This window comes from Bufo gargarizans, chromosome 3, assembly GCF_014858855.1.
Source record: "Bufo gargarizans isolate SCDJY-AF-19 chromosome 3, ASM1485885v1, whole genome shotgun sequence".
Classification (NCBI taxonomy): Eukaryota; Metazoa; Chordata; class Amphibia; order Anura; family Bufonidae; genus Bufo; species Bufo gargarizans.
The window spans coordinates 81,874,259-81,892,734 of NC_058082.1; the positions used below are offsets into that span (position 1 = coordinate 81,874,259).

Consider the following 18,476-nt stretch of genomic DNA (forward strand, 5'->3'; position numbering starts at 1 on the left):
CTCACCATGGCCTGTGTATGTCTTGGCACTGTCATTCAGAAGGCTTGGGGAACTGCTGCTGTTTGTCATCCGCTACAAAAAAAGAACAAAAATGCCAAGTTAAGAGATGACTCAGAAGTGTAGATATTACACAGATGTGGAGAGAACATGTGTGATAGTAGGGGTCACCTTTAAACCAGTCTGAAGCAAACAGTAATAAGCGGCTTTACTCTACTCTCATTATCCTTACTGGAAAGCCTGAGAAAACCACGTAGAGTAACCAGAGCCCTATACTTGGAACTTTTTGTGTCACGATTCAATTAGAGGAAAATGTTTTGCTACGATAGGAGTCAGGTTATAATCGCACTTCAGTGCTCACTCAGACCGGGCCGCATGCGTAGATGTGCCAGTTCAGGGCATGAAAACTGGCTTTTTTTGTCTCACAAGCTTTGAAACAATTTTCTATGTAGTAGATTAGTGAAAAACAGGATCATAAGAAGGCCCCGAGTGCAGCCCATTTTCATTCTTTCTGCAAAAATGACCGAGGTAACGCATCTTCCCATGTTTTTTTTGTGAAGGCCACCAGTCCATGAAAGGAAGAAAGAAAAAACAAAAAAAAAAAAACAACCACACACCACGACCTCTGAATACGTCTATAAGAGCTCGTTCACACAACCATTGGTGTCCCGTTCCCGTATTGCGGACCACATTTGCGGATCCGCAATACACAGGTACCGTTCCGTTGTCATTCCGCATCACGGATGCAGACCCATTCATTTCATTGGGTCCGCAAAGCCGGAGATGTGGAATGGAAGCACGGGACTGAACACTACAGAAGTACTATGGAGTACTTTCTGGGGTTTCATTCCGTGCCTCCGCACCACAAAGAGAGAGCATGTTCTATCTTTTTTGCGGAACGGAGGGATTGCGGACCTATTCAAGTGAATGGGTCTGCGATCCCCATGAGCCTGCCCCACAGAAGGTGCCCGGGCATTGTGGACCGCAATTTGCAGTTCACAGCACAGGCCACCAACGGTCATGTGAACGAGCCCTAACTCAATGGACCCGTGTGCTGCCCGCGGAGAACACATATGCGAATCAATGCCCTTTCAGAGAAAAATGGCCGCACAGAGCCTCATCATAAAAAAATAAAATAAAAAAAACACATGTCATATTTTTGTCTGTTTTGTGGACAATAGCCATTTCTATTATGGGCGGCCCATTCCGCTAATTGCGGAACAGACAGGCGGCAGTGTTATGCGGATCCGCAATATGCAGGCCATAAAACATGGCGCGGTTGTGTGCACGAGGCCTTAAAGTGGTTGTCCAGTGTCTTTTTTCATATATTATGTCCTGCGAACACTCATTTATCAATACCCTTTCATTACCTGTATTGCCGCTACCACCAGATCTGGGTTCCAGTTATGCGACCCTGTCCATAGCCCTCTCTGATACTTCCTGTGATGACACATCCATTGCCCTTCCCCTGGTCTGCATTCTCCAGCGCCTGTGCTCTGAACATATGCTACAAGAAGCTTGTCTGCCCAGGAGAACACAGGAAATCTGATGAGAATGCCTTTTCCTTGAACCATATAAATTTAAAATGGCAGCCAGGATCACGAAGAAACCGGAAGATGCAGAAGCAAGGCAACGGGCAGGAAGCATCAGAGAAGGCTATGGATGGGTAACGTGCCCGAAATCCAAATCGGGAGATTTGCGACGATACAGGAAACAAAAGTATATTAGTAAATGAGAGATCAGGGGACAATATATAAAAGCAATGGTTGAAAGACCCTGGAAAACCCCTTTAACGTTACTCTTCACATACATCCATGTAATACATATTACATATAGTGCACAGGGTAAAAGCAACAAGGCATCTGCCAGAAAAACAAGTGAAATGCTATGCAGCCTTTACAAAGAGACATTTTACCACCAAACTGATATCTGGACATAACTCGGGCCAACACAAAATGTATGCGACTAAGCTATAGTGCCCAAATGGCATTTCCAACTTAAGGGGGTTGTCCCACAAAAATATTCTACAGTTTTCAAACCAACACCTGGATCTGATTACTTCTGTAATTGCATGCAATTAGAAATTTAGCATAGCCGCCGAGTTATTCAATAAAATGTGTCTGTATAGCACCACCTGCCATTTGTTTTTTTTTTTCTTACTTCTATGACCTGCTCACTTAGAAGGCCGCACATGCTCAGTTTCATCCTTCCACTGCCTCCTGAGCTGTGATAGGACGAGCATGGACACGCCTCCTGAGCTGCAGCAGAAAAGACACTCCCCTTGAGCTGCCAGCTTGATATAAATCTAGGAGAGCAATGAATGTGGAGATCTCTGGATCCATGTGAGGTACAGGACCGGTTCCATCTTTGTTAGAAAGAGGTTGTCATGTATTATATGATGTCTGAATTTCATTTTTTACATTAAATCATGGGATAACTCCTCTAAGACACTTATGGCATCACAGCTGTCTCATGGATGTGGGTCCAACCTTAAGACATGCATGCATCTACAGACAGGGAATGCACCAACCTGCTTGGTAGGGCAGCTGCTGGCCACCGCATCCCAGCAGAGAATAGAGAGAAACAAGGTGGCCATGCATGTGCGCAGTTCTGCCATTTACTTTTGGGGGGGGGGGGGGGGGGGTCCAAAAGCGCCTCACACGTGCAACCGAACCTCCATTCATTCATCCAGCAGCGACCACACCAGGAAAGACTGGGGTCGGGTTACATAGAAACATAGAATGTGTCGGCAGATAAGAACCATTTGGCCCATCTAGTCTGCCCAATATACTGAATACTATGGATAGCCCCTGGCCCTATCTTATATGAAGGATGGCCTTATGCCTATCCCATGCATGCTTAAACTCCTCCACTGTATTTGCAGCTACCACTTCTGCAGGAAGGCTATTCCATGCATCCACTACTCTCAGTAAAGTGATACTTCCCGATATTACTTTTAAACCTTTGCCCCGCTAGAAGATTTTTCTTTTTACCTGCATCCGTGGGTAGCTTGCCTCTGCTGGGCTTCCAAAGCCATTCATTCCAATAAAGCTGGTACTGAAGTAAGAATCTGTAAGACTAGGTTCCGGTAACGGCCCTCCATCTATTCCAGGAACTGGAGGGGAGACATAAAAGCATCACATATTCAATAAAAGTTGCATACGGGAAAATATACACGTATGTATGCATGCATGCATGCATGCATGTTCCTCGATCACTCAAAAACGCAGCCATCGATTTTAACAAAACCTGGTATACACACCCCTTGCTACCTGGAAAGAAATCTTGTGGGGGGGGGGGGTGGTCACAGCTTTCTAGGACGTACCGTTCCTGAAATATTCTCAAAAAAAAAAAAAAAAAAAAAAAGCTAATATGGCACATCACATGACCTACATTAGCCAATAGAAGCCTGCAGGTCTCTCTCTTCATATCCCAACTGCCATACACAGTCACATGTCCCTTATCAGCCGATAGAAGCTCGCAGGCCCTTAGTCTCCACATACACACAGTTTTACTCCAGGTTTCCATAATAACCCAGCTATTTTTCTTCACTGCTGTAGGTCAGCTTTAAAGGGGCAGGGTGCTGTAGAGGTCACTGTTATGGGGGATACTGTCGATATCTTTTAACGACACACACAAACATTAGAAGAAATAGATGAAATATACCCGTGTGAAGCCGGGTCCTTCTGCTAGTAAATAAAATCCCACACACCAGACTGTTTGACATCACACTGAATAATACTCCTCTTACACATACTTATAAAAAGCTGTAGAAGCAAGTGTCACATCACCAAAGCCACACATCGGAATGAAAAGTCATTGGGCCAGATTTATCACGACTGACAGCTCACTCCACTTTCACATATGGCTAAAGTCAGTTTTAGCCAAGTCAGATTTATGATCGGCCCTTTAAGACTGTAATAAATGTGGTTTGACGGTAGCAGTTTATCCGTCAGTAAGCAGCTTTACAAAGGTCGCACATCTTTACGAAAAAGTCGCACGTTTTTATGAAAAAGTCACATGTTCTATTAAAAAGTCTCATAAGATAAGCATGGTCCTCACTGGAGTGAAATTGCGACTTTTTTGCGACTTTTTAAATAGTCCCTATAGTAAATCTGTCTAGAGATTCATTTACATAAGAAAACACGCCCAATTTAAGAAAACTGGCGAGCATAGTGCAGAGCAGAAAAAAAAGTCGCAAATTTGTGCGCAGTTTTAGCGTTTAGGACTTTTTCACTCCATTATTCTGACCTGAGCCAATGATAAATCTGGCCCACTCTGTTTTGTCCTAGTACTAAGCAGACATGTTAAAATAAAAAATCCGTATGTGGAGAACAGGGGGCTCTAGGTTCCTGTTTGCAAATGGACATTCGGTTGGGCTCGTTATTGTATAACACTGACATAATGCTGTCAGTGTTATCCAAAACATTCCAGAACTCTGAGGGTTACATAGCATCATAAAAATCAGTATATTGCTATGTGACCCAGTCTTTGCCGGAAGGTCAGGAAAGGGTGCTGCCGCATACTGCGAGTCCAAGTCTGAAGCGTGGACCTCACTTATCTGAAAGGGGCCTAAAGCAAGATGGAGTTATGCAAGGGCCCGCGTGGTGTCAAAGAGGGGGGAACATTTAAAACAGTGAAAGTAAGGCCTCATGCACACAGCCGTTGTTTGCTGTCCGCATCCGTGGCTCAGTTACGCGGCCCTGCTAAAAAAAAAAAAAAAAAAAAAAAAAAAAAAAAAAAAAAAAAAAAAAATATAACATGTCCTATTCTTGAGCCATGTAACGCTCCTTTCACACCGCTTTTCCCCTGTACGTTTACCATCTGTGCTATGTTTTGTCGCAAATCTCACGCTTGCCTTTCAAAGGGTGAAATCCACACCAAAAATAAATAAATTGCACAAACCAGTCACATGCTGCAGAGTTTAAAATACCTGTAGAAATGCACAGTGCATTTCCAGCAGGATCCACAGCAGAAAGCAGGGTGAAGGTCACTTCACAAGACTGATAATCAGGTAGATTATCAGAGAGGAGTTTATAGAAACGCCTATGTAAAAGGTGCGGGCAATCATCTGACCAACGGGCAGGCGCTCATTCATTGGGTAATCGTGGTTTTTAGGGCATCTTCACACACGGCAGAAAATTTGTTTCATTCACCTGAATGGGGCTTGCAGGAATCCATGCGCTTGCTGTCTCATTCAATTGAATGGAACTGATTTTCAGTCACAGAATTTTCTGCCACAAAATCAGCCGCGTGTGAAGGTGTCCTTAGGCCGAATGCACACGGCCGTGAGCGGTCCCGGGTAACACGGCCTGGATTACGGCTGAGAGCAGGAGCGCACAGCATCACTGGTTGCTATGACGCCGTGTGCTTCATGCCGCCGCTGCACTACAGTAATACACTCGCACGGCGTCATAGCAACCAGTGACGCTGTGCGCTCCCGCTCTCAGCCAGAATCCAGGCCGTGTTACCACAGACTGCTCACGGCCGAGTCCATTCGGCTTTAGCCGGCACCAAAAATCATCGTTCCTGTGCAGCAGATCGCACGGTGTGAAAAGGGACAATGACTTCTTATGGGACAAGCGACTACTGTATTGGTCACCCATCCCCATACGGAGGAGGCGATTGCTGGAAGTCCTGCCCTCATCTCCGCTGATGATCAGGCTGCCACAGATCTGTAGACTGCTGGGTACTGGAACTGACCCGATTGATGACCCTTCTCGTCATGGACTGCGAACCCGCACAGTGTAAACAGCCATGCATTTTCCCTTTGAAAACAATGGGAGGTGGATTCTGTAGATTTTGGCACTGAATATGCACTAAAATCCAAGTAAAACGTAAGCATACCCTTTGGCCTCCTTCACACAGGCGAGATTTCCGCGTTGGTGGAATGCGTGAGGTGGGCTGGGCACATGAGCGGTGATTTTCATGCATCACTTGTGCGTTGCGTGAAAATGGCAGCATTCTCTACTTTATGCTTTTTTCACGCAACGCAGGCCCCATAGAAGTGAATGGGGCTGAGTGAAAATCGCAAGCATCTGTAAGCAAGTGCGGATGTAGTACAATTTTCACGCACGGTTGCTAGGAGACGATTGGGATGAGGACCCGATCCTTATATTATTTTCCCTTATAACATGGTTATAAGGGAAAATAATAGCATTCTGTATTAAGAATGCTTAGTACAATATGGCTGGAGGGGTTAAAAAAATAAGATAAAAAAAATAAATAAAGTGTAACTCACCTTAATCCACTTGTTCGCGCAGCCTGGCTTCTCTTCCGTCTTCATCTTTGCTGTGCAGTACGAAAAGGACCTGCGGTGACGTCACTGTGTTCATCACATGGTCCGTCACATGATCCATCACCGTGGTAAAAAGATCATGTGATGGACCATGTGGTGAACGCAGTGACGTCACCGCAGGTCCTTTTCGTACTGCACAGCAAAGATGAAGACAAAGAGAAGCCGGGCTGCGCGAACAAGTGGATTAAGGCGAGTTAAAGGGAGTCTGTCACCTCCATATGGCCATATACAGCGCTTACACTGCCCTATAGCACACCTATACATGAATGTAATGGTACCTTTGTCTTTAGACTTGCAGAAGCTGGAAAAACGAACTTTGACTGATATGCAAATGAGCACTCGCAAGTGCCCAGGGGCGTCGTTCACTGTGTTGGAGCCCAGGCTGCTCTGCCTTTTTTTATTGTTCTCCCGCCCCAGCCTCTGCATATGCCCGCCCTCCTAAGGTCCGGCCGAGGTCCCACCACTGTGCACTGCCTCACCGGGCCGGAGCATGCTCACTGTGATGCCGATTGTTGGCACGGCATCGCTTTAAACTACTGTGCATGCCAACAATGGGCATCGCAGTGCGCATGCTCCAGCCCGGCAATGCACAGTCGCGGAATCTCAGCCGGACCTTAGAATGATGCAAGGGAATAGGAGGGTGGGCTTATGCAGAGGCTGGGGCGGGTGAACAATGAAAAAAGGCAGAAGAAGTTTAGGTTTGGGTACCAAACATGCCGATTTTTCTCACGCGCGTGCAAAACGCATTAAAATGTTTTGCACTCAAGCGGAAAAATCGCGCATTTTTCCACGACGCACCCGCATCTTATTCAGCCCAAAAACATGACGCCAATGTGAAAGAGGCCTTCGGTGCATATAGCAGCACAGATTTTCAGACGGAAAATCCACAGCCTTAGGCCTCATGCACACGGCTGTGAGCGGTCCGTGGTATCCCGGCCTGGTATCTTGCTGAGAGCAGGAGCGCACGGAGTCATTGGCAACCAATGACACCGTGCGACCCTGCTCAGCAGGATGCCAGGCCGGGGTACCACGGTGTTCCATGGCCGTGTGCATGAGGCCTTATACAGTACCAGCTAAGGTTCGGATGTACCAGTCGGAACCAAAGCAGAGTTTGGTTTCAAGTTTTAAAGTGGTTATAAAATGAAGTCACGCGCGACTTTGCGAATAACCAACTTCGGCTCATCGGAGCCCCATACATTTTATTACTGTACAGAGAAGGATCTCCGTAAAGTATTATTCCAAAGTTTTGAACAAAGCGACTTCGGATGTAACATCTGATGCTCGCGTCACTCATCACTAGCTCCCAATCGCGGATGGAAATAACTGAAGTGTGAACTCAGCCCAAGTAGATGAGATTTCCAAAAAGGTGAGGAAGTGGTCCACAGCTAAACTGAGCCGAGGGGCGGATTTCCAGTGCAGGTTTCAGCCTCTGCAATCTGGGGCAAAACTGCATTAAAATAAAAAAAACGCAAGAGTCCATTGACTCGTCTGCAAAATGGTTCCGCAATAGGCGCGGACCCATTAATTTTCAATGGGGCCGGAATGTGCTGTCCGCATCCACGGATCTGCACTTCCGTTCCGCAAAAAAAATAAAAAATATATAGAACTATTCTTGTCCGCAATTGCATTTTCTAGGAGAGTGTCCCGCAAAATGCGGAACACATTGCCGGTGTCCGTGTTTTGCAGATCCACAAAACACAAACGGACCCTTACACATGAGGATTTTGGCACAAAAAAAGAAAAATCCATGCGGGAAACACGAGTAAACGCCACAGGCTTTCTGCAAAAGCGTCAAAACTAAAAAACAAACAGTCAAATCATAATATGAAGGAAAACAAACAGCACTTTGGGGGAGGTTTATCTATACCTGTGCCCCATTTCTGGTGTCAAAAAATAAAAATTTGATAGAGAATATATATATATATTCTCTATCTCTATCGCTATCACAAACCTTGTGTTTGCAACTTGGTAGACGCCATTGTGACAAAATATTGTCTCAAGTGGCTTTCTCTGCCACTTATCTGAAAGGGGACGTGACGGAGGCGTAGCCAGCCTCCACAACAAGTTTATTTTCATTTTATCTTAGTTTTTTGGCACAAATGAAGACAGAACCCCACAGCATCTCTGAGCTGCTGGAGATTTCTGTTTGGGCGCAAGGACTGCCAGAGGAGGAGCCCAATATATGCTCCTCGTGATAAATTAGGTGCATCCTCCGGCAGCGCTGGGGATAACGCAGAAAGTGCCGATCTCGATAAATCTTCCAAGTCCCTGCCACTTCCCTTAATAGAGGAAACCACAATGCTAGGCGTCTAGAGACGGCAGCGAGCTGTGCATCCATGTAGACACGCGACTGCCGTCACTAGCAGTTCTACCCGCTACTACTATGTGGTGCTGCCGAGAACAACACCTTGTGTACGTGACCCAACAAAGGGCACACAGAAGCAGCACGACGCATCCTCAGGTTGAGGCCATGGTGTCATCTGTCACATTTGTGCATCAAATTTAGAAATCAGGCTTTTTTTTTTTATAATTGGTGAAAACAGTCAAGCGTGCGTGCATAATAGATGTGACAGCGCAGGACTTCCCTACATCTGTGCACACGTTATCTGAAACCTGCCCCAGCACTGGGCTTTTTGATGCAGTTCTCTACAGGCGGTGTTCACACATGCAGGTCTTCACAGTCTGTGCAGCAGGAAAACAGGCTACAAAGAAAAGGCACCGTCAGCCAGATTTGGTCCGCTACGACTAAGGCTACTTTCACATTAGCGTTAGCAGGGTCCGGCGGGGGAACAGCCTGCCAGATCCATACTAATGCTAGCCCATGTGTGCCGCCGGAGGTCCGCTCTGCCCCATTCACTATAATGGGGGAAGGGCCAAAGGTCCGGCCGCAGCACGGCACACATGCTGAGGAGGCCAGAGGAAAAACTGCAGCACGCTGCCCATTATAGGGAATATAGAGCAGACCTCCGGCAGCACACATGGGCTAGCAATAGTACGGATCTGGCAGGCTGCTCCCCCGCCGGACCCTGCTAACGCTAATGTGAAAGTAGCCTGCAGTCTGAGGAACGCCAGCAGATTTACTAACGCACTAGTACAATCTTAATAACGGAGCCGAGTACATCTTTCTAGGGAGTCTTAATAAAGGGGTATTCCAATCCTCAGGTTAGGTCATCAACATCTGGTCAGCAACACAATAGGCCTAGTGTCAGTCTTTAAAGTGGTTGTGTCACCTCGGACATTGGGGGTATATTACCATATGCCACTGATGTCAGAAAGGTGCGAGTCTCAGAGGTAGGACCCAAAACTATCTCTAGAACAGATCGCCCAGAGTAAATGACAGCGCACTGCGCATGCGCTGCAGCTAAGCTATTATCAGAAGTGCCACCAATGTCTGAGGCAAGACAACCCCTTTAAGGGCACTTTCACACTAGCGTTATTCTTTTCCGGGTTTGAAATCAGGTAAAGCGTCTCAATACCGGAAAAAAGCATCAGTTTTCTCCTAATGCATTCTGAATGGAGAGCAATCCGTTCGGTCTGCATCAGGATGTCTTCCGTTCCGTCCCTTGTACGGTATTTGACCGGACAAAATACCACAGCTTGCTGCGGTATTTTTTCCGGCCAAAATCCTGGGACAATACCGCACTTGCCAGATCCAGCATTAATTTCCATAGAGATTTATTAGTGCCGGATCCGGCACCAAGTGTTCCGGAAATTGCTGGATCCGGTTTTCTGGTCTGCGCCGGTATATAGGAGGAGCTATTTTTGGCTTTTGAGATTACCGGATCAGTTATTCTGAATGAGATGGATCCGGTATATCTCCGGAAAAAACATATTCCCATTTGCATACGGTTTGCCGGAACTGCCTGCTGGATCCGAACGCCACTAGTGTGATAGTACCCCAAGATAAAAGCACTGCACAGTCCACGTGAAGGCTACTTTAACACTTGCCTTGTTGTTTGCCAGTACCGAGAACCGGCAGAGGATATCAATACAGGGAAAAAAACATTTGCGTTTAGTCCTCATGCGTTCTGAATGGAAAGAGATCCGTTCAGGATGCATCAGGATTTCTTCCTTTACGTCCGTATTCTGTTTTGTGACCGGACACAAATGCTGCAAGCTGTGGTTTTGTGTCAGTTTATAAAAACAGGGGGGGGGGGGAGCATATCCAGCACCGAAAACAAGTTAATGGTGACTGATCCTTTTTTTTTTTGGGAGCTTAAAAAACTGGATCCGTTCCGTCACCCATTGACTTTCAACGTATTTAGTGATGGATCCGTTGGAACGAGCCAAAGGAGTTTACCTGTCCCCACTATACTCCGAATCTACAACTTATGGCACTGGGCGTCACATCTCCAAGTAAGGGATCTCTGCTTCTGTATGCCCTGCGCCGCCATGTGCGCAGACATCCGAAGGCGGCCATACACCTCCAACAGCCGTCTCTCACACGTTCAGCATTTAATGAGGAGGGGGGAGAAAGTCGCTGTCTGACACTTCAGGCGGGGGGCTCATCTCACAGGAGAACAAAAGAATCGGGAGTAAATATAAATTTCATCTGAACGGTCTTGTCCTCCAATATCTGTAGGGGAGAGTCGGGAGCTGCGCATACACATCAGGGCGCATTCACACGAAGGGATGTATTTTGTGGTCTGCAAAACACGGATCCGCAAAAAATACGGATGACGTCCATGTTAACAATGCCCATTCCTGTCTGCATAACGGACAAGAATAGGGCACGTTCTATCCTGCGGGACGGACAGAACACTGTGTGCTGTCCGAATTTTTTGCGGCTCCCCATTGAAATGAACGGGTCCGCGTCCAATGCGCATTTGCAGATCAGATGCGGACCAAAAATACAGTCTCACACACCGCCGACAATACACTAATGTGTACGGGGCGGCCCTGGAAAGTTGCCGTCCCCGCTCCGGTCGCAGATACTTGCATCCCCCGGGTAATCAGAATACATGCTGCAGAATGGCGATGTCGCTACGATGTGCCATTCCTGGATAAAATTCACAAATGAATTGCTAGCAATTTGCAATGAAGACGTTACCAGTTGGGGGGGCCCTGCACAGTCCGACACGGGCAGCACTCACTGGATAGTGTCAGTGTGCAGGGACACACCCCCTACTGGTAACACCCATCTGGACCTTCATTGCAAACTGCTAGGAATCCATTCATAACTTCTAGCAGGAATAATAAAGGAACGCCACCACGTAGGAATAGATGTTATTACATGGGGGACGCAAGTAGTTTGTCCGGAGAGGGGGCAGGTCCTCTTGGCTTCACCCCACATCAGATGCCATCAGTTACCCCCTGGGAGGACTGGAAACCTCCAAGAGCCCAATAGACACAGGAACATTGGGGACGGGGACCAGTACGGTCTGGTCTGACACTGGGCACGGCGGCCATCACCCAGCTTTCCCACACTTCCATGGGAGGGGGGGTTATAATGGTGGCCATGCTGCTTAGCTTCCCGCTTTGCCTCTGTCAGGGGGTGAACTACAAGTCCCAGCATGCTCCCTACGCGACGTCACATGTGAGGATGATGACGTAACCGGCTCAGGCCTAGGCCTCAGTACTCACTGGTCAGCCGCGGCCCGTCCAGTCCTCCCAGCTCCAGCTTCTTGCACGCCGGGGTGACAGGCCCGGGCAGCTGCGGGTACCCCGCCAGGCTGTTGCCATGGATGCCCAGCGGCTCTTCGTGCAGGAACTGGCACTCGTCCCCGTAGAAGCACGTCTTATCCTTCGCGTAGTAACGGCAGAACTTCAGCTTCACCCCGGGTCCCCCCATGGGAGGCAGTTGGGGCGGCCCGGGAGCCGCCACCACCGCGGAGGGGGTCGGGGGCAGTCCGCTGTTCATGGCCGCGGTACAGCTGTTCCACTCGAGGCGTTGGGCGCCACCATGGAGGGAAAGATCAAGGGGGGGAATTTCCCGTAGCGCAAAATCCGACCGGGGGTCCTTGGGTCGGTAGTGTCCGGAGCACCAGGCGTCTGCACGGGATACCGAGGCCTCCCCGCCCCCTCTCCTCTTGTTTTTCTCTCTGCTGTTTTCCTATTTTCCTCTTCCTGAGCTGCCGACGTTCTAGGCATGCGCGGCGCGGGGCATGCTGGGAGCCGCGGCCTCATGAAGCCCAGAGGCGCCTGAGCGCGTCATTTATGTGCGGGAGGCCTGTGCGCTCCACAGCCGCCGTCTCCTCGGCTCTACCAGCACCTGGGCCCCCCTCTTAAAGGGGAACTCCGTCTTGGGACCACTTTACAAAAAAAACACAGTTTTGTGTAAATAAAGCTTGTTTCTAAATAAACCTGTACTCTTTTTTATTTTTTGTCATTTAATTTGTGTTTCCGAACTGCAAACTTTTCAAAATCGGCTGTCAGTGAATGGAAGCTGTTGCCCCCACACGTTTCTCCTGCAGGGGTCACTGCCATCACATTTCGCCTATCACATGTATGACGCTGGAAGGGTCATAAATATGTGGAAGTTAAAGGGTTATTCCATCTGGGACGTTGACGGCATATCGCTAGGTGCGAGTCCCATCTCTGGGACATCATCCTATCCCCAGAACGGGGCCTCCCAATGTATTGTGATTGTCCATATTGCTTCCTTTGCTGGCTGGATTCATTTTTCCATCATATTATACACTGCTCGTTTCCATGGTTACGACCACCCTGCCATCCATCAGCGGTGGTCGTGCTTCCAGACTATAGGAAAAAGCACTTGGTCTATGTGCGCTCCCACAGTCCCGCCCACCAGAGAGGTTGGCGCCTTTTCCTATAGTGGTGCAAGCACGGGCACCGCTGATGGATTGCAGCGTGGTCGTAACCATGGAAACAAGAAGTGCATAATGTGATGGAAAAATGAATCCAGCCAGCAAAGGAGGCAATATGGACAATCACTATACATTAGTAATTGCATTAAAGGGGTTGTCTCATCACAGACAATGAGGGCATATCGCTAGGATATGTCCTCAGCGGGACCCGCACCTATATCAGTAACAGAGCCCCGTAAGGTGGTGGCTTGAGGACACCAGTCCGGCCACCACCAAGCGCGCTCCCCATAGAAGTGAATGGGAGAACACCGCGCATGACCGGCCACCGCTCCCATTCACTTCTATGGGCCCGACAGAAATAGCCAAGCCAGTGCTCGACGGCCCCATAGAAAATAAATAGAGGGCGGCTACGCATGCGCAGTGCGCCCTCGAACATTTTCAGGGCTCTGTTCTTAATATAGGTGCGAGTCCCAGTGGTGGGACCCGCACCTATAAGACAATGGGGGCATATCCTAGCAATATGACCCCATTGTCTGAGATGAGACAACCCCTTTAACTTTACATGATAAATGCCATTTGCTGAAGTGAGACAACCCCTTTAAAAGGGTTTTCTGGGATTTTAATATCGGTGACGTATCCTCGGGATAGGTCATCGATATCAGATCAGTGGGGGTCCAACTCCCGGAACCCATACCAATCTCTTTGTGAGAGCACAGCCGTTTCTTCATTGTTTACCCGCTCGCTGTCCACATCGCAGCGGCGAGCAGGTGTAATCACATGCCATCCCATTCACTTCTATGGGACGGCTTTTTAGTATTCAAGTGTACAGGAGGGAGCCGTTCCATAGAAGTGAATGGGATGGCTGAGCTGTACCGACACCTGCTGCGATGTCAACGACGACGACGTCGGCCTTCTCTTCAACCAGCTGATAGGCGGGGGGTGCCGGGTGCCTGGACAGCTCACAGCCAGGGAGAAGGAGACTCCGTCTCCCCCCTGTACTGATGCTATTGATTAGCATACAGGGCGCCAAAACCGAACCAGGGGCACAGCACCGCAACAAAGGAGCAGATCAGTAAAAAAAAAAAGAGTGCAATTACATCTCCTGACCTTGGGCTACTGCAGGAGGTAAAAACTGATGAAAGGTCCTCTTTAAAGCCTCATGCAGACGTCAGTGTTTCACCGACGTGTGCTGTATGTGTTCTCCACGGACAGCACGCATCCCTATTCATTTGAATGTGTGTATTCACACATCAGTGTTTTCGGACGGTCCGTGGTTTCAGCTCAGATGCATTTCCTATCTTGGTCCGTGTTCCCGGATCCCTCACGCCCATTATAGTCAATGAGTCCGTGAAAACCACGGATGTCATCCGTGTTGCATCTGTATTTTACGGATCATTAAGAAGAGATGCTTTGAAAATTATTTTTCAGCTGTTCAGTGTCAGTGAAACACAGATACAACATGGACAGCAAAAAACGGACACACGGACCCAACACGGATCTGTCACGGGAGAAAACACGGATTGAACACGGTCCGTGTTACCACTGATCCAAAACTGACATGGACGTCTGCATGATGCATAAGCCAGACGGTATGGGTCAAAGTCATATCCATATGAATGCCAGGGCCCAAGTTTTTGCCACAGAACATTGCCCAGAGCATCATTTCCACACACCCCTTGCCTTCTTTCCATGATGAATCCTGTTGCCATCTTATCGTTGGACTGTCACGGAAGGTGTACAGGAAACAAGACAACACAAAATGAATATACGACTCACTGGATCCAAAACTAAGGAACAAAAAGGGAGACCCCTGCATCAGACCTGGCACTCTCCCTGACTGCTCAGCCTATGCGAAAATCCCAATAGTAGATGATGCATATCCTCGTACCTCGACTGTATAACACCTGAACACCCTATAATAGTGAGGGGACATGGCCACCGGCTCCCTACACTAGATACGGAGGGAGTCAGGGTCACCTGGGATCCAGCAAACAGAAAATCACAAATGAATGCACAACACTTATCTTGTAGAAGACTAGGAAGTAGGATCAGCATGCACACACACTCCAGGAAGAACTATAAACTGGACACTAATGCACTATGGGGAGGAATTTAAAGGGATGCAATCAGTACAACTACATGACAGCTGAGAGAGGCTAACGAGATGAGGAACTGAAAGCAAAACAAAGGAAGCTCAAGGAGGAGGTTCTGAAAGGCATCTGTCAGAGCTTCTCAGATGTCTGGTGGTGACAGTACCCCTCCTTCTACGAGTGGACTCCGGACACTCAGAGCCCACCTTCTCAGGATGAGACCTATGGAAAGCCCTGATGAGACGAGTGGCCTTAATGTCCGTCACTGGGACCCACATCCTCTCCTCAGGACCATAACCCTCCCAATGAACGAGGTACTGGAGAGAACCGCGGACAACACGAGAATCCACAATCCTAGAGACCTGAAATTCAAGATTACCATCAACCATAATCGGAGGAGGAGGCAAAGACGAGGGTACAATGGGTTGGACCTAAGGTTTTAATAAGGACTTATGAAAAACATTATGGATCTTCCAAGTCTGAGGAAGATCAAGACGGTAGGCAACAGGATTGATAACAGACAAGATTTTGTAAGGCCCAATAAACTTAGGACCCAACTTCCAGGAGGGAACCTTCAATTTGATATTCTTAGTAGACAACCACACCAGATCACCAGCATTCAGGTCCGTACCAGGCACACGTCTCTTATCCGCCACACGCTTATATCTCTCACTCATGCTCTTTAGATTATCCTGAATCTTTTGCCAAATAGATGACAAAGACGAGGAGAATCTGTCCTCATCAGGTAAACCAGAAGACCCCTCTCCCGAGAATGTCCCAAACTGCGGATGAAACCCATATGCACCAAAAAATGGTGACTTATCAGAGGACTCCTGACGACGGTTATTTAAAGCAAACTCAGCAAGGGACAAAAAAGAACACCAATCCTCCTGATTCTCCGCCACAAAACAGCGCAGATATGTCTCCAGATTCTGATTGACGCGCTCTGTCTGGCCATTCGACTGTGGGTGGAAAGCAGAAGAGAATGACAACCGAACCCCCAAGCGAGAACAGAAAGCCTTCCAGAATCTGGAAACAAACTGCGTGCCCCTATCAGAGACTATGTCTGAAGGAATACCATGCAATTTGACAATGTGATCAATAAATGCCTGCGCCAGCGTCTTAGCATTGGGCAAGCCAGGAAAAGGGATGAAATGCACCATTTTGCTAAAACGGTCCACCACCACCAGAATCACAGTCTTCCCCGAGGAACGAGGCAGGTCCATTATGAAGTCCATGGACAGATGTGTCCAAGGACGGGAAGGAATGGGTAAGGGAAGGAGAGGACCTGATGGCCGTGAATGAGGGACTTTGGCACGAGCGCAGGTCTCGCAGGCTGCCACAAAACCCTCAACCGACTTGCGAAGCGCAGGCCACCAGAATCTCCAAGCGATGAGATCCACTGTGGCTCTTGCCCCCGGGTGCCCAGCAAGGACCGTATCGTGGTGTTCCTTAAAAATCTTGTGTCTTAAAGCGAGAGGCACAAACAACCTCCCAGGAGGACAAAGATCAGGAGCCTCTGACTGGGCTACCTGCACCTCTGCCTCCAATTCAGGATAAAGAGCAGAGACCACCACACCTTCAGCCAAAATGGGACCTGGGTCTTCAAAATTCCCACCTCCCGGAAAACAACGCGACAGGGCATCTGGCTTCACATTCTTAACCACAGGGCGGAACGTGACAACAAAATTAAACCTTGAAAAGAACAAAGACCATCTGGCCTGTCTCGGGTTTAGACGCTTGGCTGACTCCAAGTAGGCCAGATTCTTATGGTCAGTAAACACGGTAATAGCATGTCTGGCTCCCTCTAGCCAATGGCGCCATTCCTCAAAAGCTAACTTGATGGCCAACAACTCCCTATCTCCCACATCGTAATTTCTCTCTGCGGAGGAGAGTTTCTTCGAGAAAAAGGCACACGGTCGCCATTTGGCAGGAGAGGAACCCTGAGACAATACCGCACCCACACCCACCTCAGAAGCATCAACCTCAACTATGAAGGGTAGAGAAATATCAGGTTGTACCAAGATGGGAGCGGAAGCAAAACTCTCCTTGATATTAGAAAAGGCCTTACGCGCCTCTACCGACCAGGAAGAAAAATCTACCCCCTTTCTGGTCATATCAGTGAGTGGTTTAACAACAGAGGAATAATTCAAAATAAACTTCCTGTAATAATTGGCAAAGCCCAAAAAACGCATCAGCGCCTTCTGATTCTCAGGAAGCTCCCACTCAAGCACAGCGCGGACCTTCTCGGGGTCCATGCGAAAACAAGAAGCGGAGAGAAGAAACCCCAGAAATTGAATTTCTGGAACCGCAAACACACATTTTTCCAGTTTCGCGTACAATTTATTCTCCCGCAGGATGAGCAAGACCTGACGTAAGTGTTCCTTATGAGTTTTGAAATCAGGAGAAAAAATCAAAATGTCATCCAAATACACTAATACAAATTTCCCCATTAAATGATAAAAAATGCTGTTCACAAAATGCTGAAAAACGGCTGGGGCATTCATCAAACCAAAAGGCATAACCAAATTCTCAAAATGGCCCTCAGGGGTATTGAAGGCCGTCTTCCATTCGTCTCCTTCTCTGACCCTGACCAGGTTGTATGCCCCTCAGATCCAACTTTGAAAAAACTTTAGCCCCAACAATCTGGTTAAACAGGTCCGGGATCAGAGGAAGCGGATAAGGGTCACAAATTGTGATACTGTTCAGCTCCCTGAAATCCAGACAAGGTCTTAAAGAACCATCTTTTTTCTTAACAAAGAAAAAACCAGTGGCAACAGGTGACTTCGAGGGTCGTATGTGTCCTTTTCTCAGACTCTCAGAGATATAAGCACGCATAGCGACCCTTTCAGGTTGGGAGAGATTGTATAAACGAGATTTAGGCAGCTTGGCGCCTGGGATGAGATTAATAGGGCAATCGTACTCCCTGTGCGGGGGCAAATCCTGAACTCCACTCTCAGAGAAGACATCCGAAAATTCAGAGAGAAAGGATGGTACAGTCTTAGTAGAAACCTCAGAAACAGATGTCGTGAGGCAATTCTCTCTGCAAAAGTCACTCCAACCATTTATTTTCCTCGCTTGCCAATCAATGGTGGGGTTATGTTTAGTGAGCCAGGGTAGCCCCAACACTAGAGGAGTAGGCAATCCGCTAAGGACGAAACATGACACATCCTCAACATGAGCATCACTCACAATTAAACGGATATTGTGAACTATGCCCTTTAATGATTTCTGAGAAAGTGGAGCGGAATCAATAGCAAAAACAGGAATATCCTTTCCCAAAGTGCATACCTGGAAACCATGAGTTATCGCAAATTGATTATC

General features: G+C 47.9%; 1 protein-coding gene across 1 annotated transcript in view; it reads right to left on the minus strand.

Annotated features, from left to right (window-relative positions):
- PAN3 (poly(A) specific ribonuclease subunit PAN3) overlaps positions 1-12,372 on the minus strand; it is a 43,334-nt gene extending 30,962 nt beyond the window's left edge. Inside the window, exons 1-3 of the mRNA XM_044284639.1 lie at positions 11,879-12,372; positions 2,991-3,112; positions 6-72 (exon numbers count right to left, since the gene is read on the minus strand). Coding sequence (XP_044140574.1) covers positions 6-72; positions 2,991-3,112; positions 11,879-12,155 — 466 coding nt within the window. The 5' untranslated portion in view covers positions 12,156-12,372. The remainder of the gene's footprint in view (positions 1-5; positions 73-2,990; positions 3,113-11,878) is intronic.
- Positions 12,373-18,476: the final 6,104 nt, after the last annotated feature.